This window comes from Sinocyclocheilus grahami, unplaced genomic scaffold, assembly GCF_001515645.1.
Source record: "Sinocyclocheilus grahami isolate Dianchi unplaced genomic scaffold, SAMN03320097.WGS_v1.1 scaffold171.1, whole genome shotgun sequence".
In the NCBI taxonomy this organism is placed as follows: domain Eukaryota; kingdom Metazoa; phylum Chordata; class Actinopteri; order Cypriniformes; family Cyprinidae; genus Sinocyclocheilus; species Sinocyclocheilus grahami.
Genome location: NW_015505350.1, coordinates 1,271,177 through 1,280,560, shown reverse-complemented (window position 1 = coordinate 1,280,560; position 9,384 = coordinate 1,271,177). Strand labels below are relative to the sequence as shown.

Here is a 9,384-nt window from a genome sequence, read left to right as displayed (position 1 = left end):
TGAACTTTCTAATACACTTGTTTCATTGTTATGTTTTTCTTTATGCAACTGGATATCAATCAAAGGCATTGGGAAAAGCCAAGCAGGAATTGCTGACCTAGCCACAGTAGGGGCAGATAAGCTTGAAGTGGGTCTTAGAAGCGATTTTCACATTTAGATCGAGCAGATGCTCTCTCCGGAACACTTGTAAATCCGCCATGTGTTTCTCCCCGGACCGGTTTTCATTTCCGCCTAAACATTGCCCTTGATTTCCTCTAGGAGGTGACATGGAAAGTTGAGCGTCAAAGGGGTTCTGACTTTAGACGAGCCTGATATTTGTCACAATGGGGCTTCTGCCTGACGAGGCGAGAGTTTTGCCTCCTCCGGGGATCGTCAACAGAAACTCGGTGTGGTTCGGGCTGTGCGGCTGGGCGACCGCGATGCTGCACAACAGTTTAAACCGCAGGCCTGCGCTCAAAGCCGGTGAGAACACAGCTACACCAATGCATTTATAATAAACTCAATCTCTAACATCAACACATTGTCGTTTAATTTCATAATAACAACGAAATAATGCGTTCCTCGTTGAGTTTAACGTTACTTACAACAACCCTTACACAAATCAACTGTGGTGGCAACATATATATATGGTGCTGAATGAATACCACATTCTTGATATTTACATGATTGCTACATTTTATTATCGAGAGCAGTGGAATTGCTATTGCACTCCTTATCACTTAAGCTAATAATATTGCTAGTGACTGCATATCACTAGCATATAGCGCTATGTATCTAACTGACAAAATGTCACGAAAAATTCATGCAGATGTCATACCATTTTTTCAAAAAACATCAACAAATGTAATGCCCCTCACCAGTAAAAATCAGCAAGCATAATTGGATTATGCAGACATGTTTTGTTTTTCAAACAGGTGTTCACCGCCAAGCGCTGTTCATAACTGTTGGATGGTTCATTGGCTATCATCTCACAAAGTTTGAGAATTATAAATATGCCACATTGGACCGGGACATGAGTGAGTACATCCGGCTGCATCCTGAGGAATTTCCAGAGAAAGGTAACAGCACATGGAAATCCAGTGTCTTGAGGTTTTCTTTATATTAAAATGATTGTGTATGTTGTTGACACAATACTTTCAATCTTTCAACTATTTTATTTCACTTCCTCTAACCAGCACTGAAGACATTTGCTGAAATCGTGGAGCCTTTTCATCCAATTCGTTGAAAGGATGTACTTGCCACAAGGAATGTGAAGACTATTGTTGCAAATCTGGTTGAACAGACTTTACCGTCATAAACACTCTTATATTGATTTATTAAGTTGTGTCCTCAATGTCATTAAAATGTCTGAAAAAAATATGATTTTTAAAATATTTTTTGTCCAATGCATAATTAGTTTTTACATTACCAGATTACATTACCACATTAAAGGGGTCATGCGCTCGCACACACACACACACACACCGTTCTCTCTCGCTCGCTCGCTCGCGCACACACACACACACGATGCACAAACGCCGCATTTGAACAGTCAATAGCAAATACTTAAACTAATAACAAAATAGAAGCTGATTCAGAAGCGCCAGATTGTCATAGCAAAGTCAGAATTGCCTCCTCTCCTAGGTTCACGAAACGGTCATCCATAAAATGCATTGCTGTTCTGTTGTAAGTAATCTTAAAGATTCCTAAATGCATCTACTTTCGGAAGGCCAAATAAAGTGCTTTTGCTTTTGCCTAGAAACACACAGCGTCTCCCTGACATGGCTGCTTCAACACTAACTGCGGTTACTGAAACCACGCCTTCTTTCTTTGCGTGAACATTTGGGCGGCATTATGCAAATATTTCCACATAGTGAGGTAGATATGTGGGGGCGTGTTAGAACGAGCCGTTTTAGGGGGGCGTGGCAGTCTTAACTTTGATAAAGAATATCTCTTTGGTTTTGAGACTTTAGTCTTTGCAACTTCAGGGATCTCATCTATGCACAATCAGCTTGTAACACTCCAAAGAGAAAGGAAAACTTGAAATCGCATCATATGACCCCTGTGTGCAGGGAGCAGAGAACAGTGAACACTATGTTGGGAACATGTCAATCGGAACACAGTTCATTCATGGAGCTCGTAACGAGCTGGTTATCTAAATCAGATGTGAAAGACATGCAAAATATGCAGAGCGGGGGTGTCGCGAGGATTAGGATTAATGGTGTGTTCAAGTCATGTTGGATAGATTGTATTTACGAGTTGAACGCACATGAACACCCCCACAAAGTCGTTATTATGATTGGGAAACTTGAAATTTTCTTTAAGCCCCAAGTTTCCGAGTTGGAGGCATGTCAATGAGAAACATGGCGGAATCGATGGATGCAACGTCTGTAGTTGACGGTAAATTTTTGTTTAAATTGATAGTTTAGTTGTCCTATAAACTTAAATTGGTCATGTTCTTGTTACACAGCTAGTTAATGAAATCCATGTAAAAAAAATGCAGACCCTGTTGTATTTTCTTGTAATTTATTAAAAGAAGGTACACCGCCATCTTGTGCCGACTAAACGGACTTGAACGCACCTGACGTCGTAATTACGACTTGTCAACTCTTTAGTACGAACGTCCCAGGAGGACTTGAACGCAGCATCAGAACTGCTGATAATAATTATATTAATTTTATATTACCCACCCTAAAAAAAATGCAAGAAACTCTTCAAAATGTCTCATTTGTATTCAATGGAAGATATATATGGTTTAGAATGACAGTACTTTTATTTTCACAATTTAAGTTCAGTCTTGTACATATGCGTATGTAGGATACTGATTATGCATTTTAATGTCCTTTAAAGTGTGTTTGGCATGTTGTCAGGAAGCATGTTGCAAAGACATGCATAAACAAGGTCCTTAGAATCTCTGAAATGACCGTACAAATAATTGTGACAGCACTGAACAGCATGGCATTTGAGGCTGTGTTTTCATGTCACAAATGATTTCAGCTAGACTTTGGCATGGATATTGTACCGATAACTTGTCTCATGCAATAATGTGCAATCGCAGGACTTTTGCAACAGATTCAGTTGCTCTTGGTTTACTTTGGAAGATTCCATCTACTTCTGGTTTGACATAAATTCATATTTAAAAACTGAATTATTCCAGTGAAAGGAGCACGTAATATTATTACGGGACTTCATGTATAGTGTGTCTGTGTACGTCAGGGTTATTATCGTTAACAAAAACTGTTAAAAAAACATTTTTGTTAATTGAAATAAAGCTGAAATAAAATAAATTATAGATAACTAAAAAGAAAAATTAAAACCAGATATGTTACTTCGGCAGCTAACTGAAATAAGTTTAAGATGAAGCACTAAAATTCTAAAATAAACTGAAATAAAAACTTAATTTAAAGAGTAATGTTAAAATGACAAAAGCAAACAAAATTCAAATGTTAACTAAAAATATAAGAATAAACGCCAATTCAAAAGATATTAATAAAATCTCAAATATAGCACTAGTGTACGTTCAGTAATTTGGCAATATTACAACAGTTGCCTTTTATTATTGGCTTAAATTGGTTACATCTTGATGATTTCACAAGCACATGTTCTGGTAATTTTGACTGACATTTTGTGAATTCCGTTTACAATATATGATATGCACATTATGTACAATTGCATCAAGTGAAAGTCTAAGCATTTCGGTTATCTTGTGTATGTAATTTACAAAATTGTGTTCCATTAAAAAACAAATCACATAACTTGCACTGCAAACCCTAATATTTAAAGGGAAGCCGTTTGTCTATTTTAAAATGTAGACATTTCCAAAGGGATTTATAATTGTTCGCTTTCGATCATTACACAGAATGCAAGCTAATAGTACAAGCAGCCAAATGTAATGGACGAAAAACATTAATTTAAATATTAAAGAAGAAATTATTTTAAATACATTTCTAAAACAAAATGATTTTTTATATTTTTTATTGCATGTCACATAGAGAGTGACAAGGACATAAACAGCTTTCCAGGTAATTACAGCCTATCCCAGCATGGATTTTTCCACAAGATGTGCTGAATCCTAACGACTGATGCCAACGATGTCCAAATATTTCTCCGTCAAGTTCTGGGACTTCTTCGTGAGCGTTGCCATGACTGTGAACAGGCCTTGCAGATGGAAATGGAAAAGCGCCTCGAGCTCGGCCTCCAGCAGGGGCTCCAGAACTTTGTGCAGGGTGGCGTGACTCTTGGCCTTGACGTCGTCATGTGCGATGAGGCCACTCTCCACCGTGTTCTTGATGGCTTTCAGCAGAAGGTAGTACTCATACAGGTCCATGCTGTGGTCGGCGGCCTCACAGTCTGGATCGTTGTCGTACGGCACGTCTCTGAGGAGGCTGGGAAGCAGGATGGTCTGCTCCATATTGTGCACTGCTGTGCTGTAGCGCCTCAGGGCCAGCTGCAGGGAGCTTCGGCTGAGCTTGGCATCGGCAGACTGCATGGTTGCTCGAGGTGGGTTTCAGGCTTGATTAGATGGTGTAGCAGACGGGGCCTGGATGCAGTGCAAAATCTGAAGAAAGAGGCTCTTTTTATAGCGTGTCTGACAGGGGCTGTGTGGGACAGTTATGCAACATAGTGGCCTGATCAGCTAGTGGTTGAGTTCAGTTAAAGCACCCCCTTTAGCTAAAACACTCCTTATTTCTTCACAGCGTGATATTCTGGCTGCCATGCAGAGATCGAGCAGTTTACTGAAGGACACTGACCCCAGAATGGTGATTTACATCAGACCATCCCTTGTGAAAAAAAAAGAAAAGAAATGTGCTTAATTGTATTAAATGTGCACTCATAGTGCACTTCACGCCTAAAGAGTGTTTTTTTTTAACTGTACTTGCCGATAATATAAGCCTAAAACTGAAATAAATATAAATCAAACCTAAATGGTAATATTAAAAAACGAATGTAAATGACAGAATCACATTAAAAAAAAGTACTAAATAAAAGTAGTAAAGGGTTAGTTCACCCAAAAATGAAAATTAGGCTGTGTTTTACTCACCCCCGATGCATCCTAGGTGTATTTGACTTTCTTCTTTCAGATGAATCCAGTCGGAGTTATATAAAAAATTGTCTTTGATCTTTCAAGCTCTATCGTTGCACTCAGCGGGTGTTGCATTGCTTCAGTCCAAAAGACGTGAAATAAAAGGCGCCCATGCATAAAAAAAAGTGTCTCACACGGCTCCGGGGGTTGAACAAAGGCCTCCTGTAGCGAATCGATGCATTTTTATAAGAAAAATATCCATATTCAAAACATAATAATCACTTGAATCTAGCTTGCGCTCACTGTTGTAAACAGAAGCAGTTCCGAGGGAATGACGTATGAGGTCAGCTTTGAACTCATATGTCATCCGCCCGGAGCTGCTTCCGTGTACAACTGTTGGCGCAAGCTACATTAAAGTGATTATTACGTTTTGAATATGGATATTTTTCTTACAAAAACGCATCGATTCGCTACAGAGACTTTTTTTATGGAAAGGTGCTTTTTATTTCACGTCTTTTGGACAGAAGCAATGCAACACCCACTGAGTGCACCTATAGAGCTTGATCAAAGACAATTTTTAATATAACTCCGACTGGATTCGTCTGAAAGAAGAAAGTCATATACACCTAGGATGCATTGGGGGTGAGTAAAACACAGCCTAATTTTCATTTTTGGGTGAACTAACCCTTTAAATAAAAGCTAAAAACTATAATAGGATATAATACTAAAATATAAACATATTACTAAATAAAAGCCTTAAAGTGTATGCTTATAACAGTTTTTAACACACTCAAGTAAAAAGTGGACTCTTTTAAAAAGTGCATTTTGTAATGTCACATTTTTAATTATCACAGTACATTTTAAATGATTATGTTTTAATAATTATTTGTCATGCTTTAAAGAACTACACTTATTTTGATTTTGACATAATAAAGCACAAGTAAAATACTTGATTAAAATTGTAACTGTTATTTGATATTACCTTTAAAGTAATATATTTTAAATGTATGGCAACCGTATTCAAACAAATGTGTAATTATAAATATATTTAAATACATAACATACCAGTTTCTGAAGAAATGGCATTCAAGTATATTTTAGTTTAATGCTTGTCAGCACATTCAGAAGTACACTTTTAGTGTACACATGTAAAGATGTACTTAAGTTAATTGTAAATTAATCTTAGTTTAATTATAAATAGCATGCAATTAAGTGTCCAAAAATATTACATTCTGCTTGCACTTAAGTTTTTTTCCCATAATAAGTACTAATTGTAAAAGTATCTGTGGTTTAATTCAAGTCTAAAATATTATTTAAGACCACTGAATCAACCTCAATACATTAACTTATACCAACAAAAATGTATGGGTTAAATCAGGTAGAAATATAGCTCTTTTAAGGGAACAGTTGCAGGTTACAACATTTTACAGTGTATTCTACTTGTTTTCCACAAGGGATTTATTTCTCAAATCAAACAAGATATCTTCAAGTGACAAAACTGTATCGTACATGAAGAAGGTATCATCTGATAGCCTAACTAAAGAGGTTATATGCACCAATGTTGCATTAAATGTGCATGCTTTATTTGCCTAGGATTCTACAGCATTGAAAAGCTATATACATGGACAGATAAATATGATCTAAAAGTATATTTCTAATCAATTAGAGTGCAATGACATTCAAGGTCAGATCTCTTTGGATTGGCTCTGAACTGCGATTGCACATTCACAGATGCAACCTGACTGTACAACATCACTCATATTTGGAAATAACAGTCAGACTGTTTGCACAATGTCTGTGATGAAATAAATCCTCAGACTTTATAATTTCTAAGAACGCAAAATGGGGTTATGATATCTCTTTAATCAGACTTCTGGCATTGGAAGTTAAAGCTCATTTCAAAGAGTAAAGTTCAATTCCAAATACAATATAATGTATAATATTTGATATAATATTCATATTATTTTAGAACTGCTCTGGTGTATGACCAGGGGCTGTGAATTTAAAGTATTTAATATTTACATTTACATTTAGTCATTTAGCAGACGCTTTTATCCAAAGCGACTTACAAATGAGGACAATAAAAGCAGTCAAAACTAACAAAAGAGCTACAATATGTAAGTGCAAATGACAAGTCTTGGTTAGCCTAGCAATGTGTATATATATATATTATACACACACACACACACACACACACACACAAACAAAGGAAAACAAGTAGATAGAATAGAAAAAATAGAAAACTAGTTTTTGTTTTTTGTTGTTTTTTTTAAATAAAGAATAAAAAAAGAAGATAAATATAGATAAAGTAGAATTAAAATAGAATAGAAAGTGCTAGAGTTAGAGGGCCAAATAAAGGTGGAACAGATGTATTTTTAGTCGTTTCTTGAAGATGGTTAAGGACTCAGCTGCTCGGATTGATTTGGGCAGGTCATTCTACCAGGAGGGAACAGTTAATGAAAAAGATATGAATTTTGTTTATAAAAAACATATATATATAAAAAAAAATTATATATGAATTAAAAACAATTTTTTGGGGGAAAGTTAGAGTATTTGCTTACCAAGAAGACATCATCACTTTTTATGCATCACTTCCAAGCTTCGATTTGTTCAAAAATGTGAAAATATTATATTTTGTGTATTTAGAATATATAAAATGCCAGCTGTGAAATTAGCAAGACATTTATATTCCAAAATGTGCAAATGTTCAGTCACCATCATTTCCATCATAGAATGCTGTTATACATGATACATGATCTGATGTGGTGGAGATGACACTGTGGTGGGAATTTTCATTACATTACATTACATTTAGTCATTTGATCCAAAGCGACTTACAAATGAGGACAATGGAAGCAATCAAAATAAATAAAAGAGCAATAAGCGGTATGAATAAATTATGCAGTTGCTTTGTTTTATAGTTGTTGATTTTATTTGACAATTTTATTTGCTGTCTTGTGTCAGTAGCAGCACAACAAAAAGAGCAAATAAAATGGCTATTGTTACAAGTAATAAATTAAATTGAATTGTTACCATTGTTGTGGTTCACGTGCTGAATGTTTAAGTCTGTGTGTGACTTTAGCATGTTACCACACAGGATTTAAGAATTATATAAACCCAAAGAAATGCATCTCAGGGTCTTTACAAAAAAATAAATTTTGATAAAGTTTATTAATGAACACACAATTAATGCACTAATGCACTAATCCTTTAATTAGAATATAGGTCACTTTCTAAAAGCAACCTAAATATTACTTTTCTTCCTTTGAAATCAAATAACTCTGACTTCATAATGCATTACTACATTAACAGGAAGATAATTATAGTAAGGTAAACCAAGTTCAAAGTGCCCAACCAAAGGGACTGCTAATCACTATCATGGGGAGTTAAAAAAAACACATTTTAGGAAAATCAACATCAATTTATGAAGTTAGCTTATGTGATGTTCTTTCAAATATTTCAGTTGTATTGAGAATTCAACATTCAAGATGACTTTGGGAAACGAGTGAATGCAACTACTGAAAGATAATTGCAGACATGGAGGAAATGAGTGAAAAGTCTATTAAGACTCGTTTTCTTTTCTTCTTCTGCTGTTGTTATGTTGTACATTAGCAACATATTAGTGCACTGCTGCCTCTCACTGCTTTATTAATGTCATTGGTTCCTTTGTGGCTACTTGAATATTTGAAGTAAGTGTCACTCAAAACAGTAAGTAAATTGTTTTATTTGCCTTGAAAGTAGCTGTAACTTAATAAAACCTAGTAAGTATAGCAACTAAGTAAAGATAACTAACTAAATCTAAGTAAGGTAAACTATTGGATTTTACAGTGCATAAACCATAAAAACAAACCTGTGTGTGTGTGTATGTATAAGCGTACACTGTTGGATATTGTTAGTGGACACATTTAATTAGTGACATTATGAAACATGTTATATAATCTTTGAATAAATGGATCGATTATGACAAATTGAACTTTTGTGCGAATTATTCCTTTAAGACTGCCTTTTGAGGCAAAGTAATGATCATACTTGCCACAAGATGGCAGTCTGTTATTGATGTAATTAGTTAGCTCCGTCCTTTGCTTTTTAAACACTGTGCTTGAGACCACCAGTGTTTTAACATATTTATCTCTTTTAAAAAAAAATTCAAAATCATAAAAATAATAAATAACATTAACGATTAAATCGGGTGATTTGCACTTCACTGTCAATGACACTTTTTAAAATTGTACTTACACATCATGTATTACTCATGAAAATAATTTAAAGTTTTATACATAAAAGTAATTTGGGGGGGGTAATTTAATGTTTATTGAGCGCTGAGTTTTTTTTTTGTTTTTTTTTTTAATATATATATATATATATATATATATATATATATA

The 9,384-nt window shown here is 35.1% G+C and overlaps 2 protein-coding genes across 3 annotated transcripts; one reads left to right on the top strand and one right to left on the bottom strand.

The window, feature by feature from the left end:
• The first annotated feature begins 201 nt into the window (after positions 1-201).
• Positions 202-4,696, top strand: ndufc2 (NADH:ubiquinone oxidoreductase subunit C2). 2 transcript variants are annotated; one of them, XM_016283209.1, is made up of 3 exons: positions 202-462; positions 915-1,058; positions 1,176-1,339. In XM_016283209.1, exons 1-3 carry the CDS (start codon positions 324-326, stop codon positions 1,223-1,225), a joined length of 333 nt encoding a protein of 110 aa, XP_016138695.1. In that variant the 5' UTR covers positions 202-323; the 3' UTR covers positions 1,226-1,339. The 2 variants fall into 2 exon arrangements, with proteins under 2 accessions (XP_016138695.1, XP_016138696.1); XM_016283210.1 differs by lacking the exon at positions 1,176-1,339 and adding an exon at positions 4,677-4,696 and having other exon boundaries at positions 203-462.
• thrsp (thyroid hormone responsive) lies at positions 3,940-4,546 on the bottom strand. The gene has a single exon (XM_016283208.1). It carries the CDS (start codon positions 4,466-4,468, stop codon positions 4,052-4,054), a length of 417 nt encoding a protein of 138 aa, XP_016138694.1. The 5' UTR covers positions 4,469-4,546; the 3' UTR covers positions 3,940-4,051.
• Positions 4,697-9,384: the final 4,688 nt, after the last annotated feature.

What these genes read in the sequence shown, in the direction of transcription:
- thrsp (XM_016283208.1), bottom strand. Translation starts at nt 4,468, where the DNA reads ATGCAGTCTGCCGATGCCAAGCTCAGCCGAAGCTCCCTGCAGCTGGCC.
- ndufc2 (XM_016283209.1), top strand. Translation starts at nt 324, where the DNA reads ATGGGGCTTCTGCCTGACGAGGCGAGAGTTTTGCCTCCTCCGGGGATC. An exon ending in CAGGCCTGCGCTCAAAGCCG is followed by an intron (nt 463 to 914) that starts GTGAGAACACAG and finishes TTTTTCAAACAG; the next exon opens with GTGTTCACCGCCAAGCGCTG. An exon ending in TGAGGAATTTCCAGAGAAAG is followed by an intron (nt 1,059 to 1,175) that starts GTAACAGCACAT and finishes TCCTCTAACCAG; the next exon opens with CACTGAAGACATTTGCTGAA.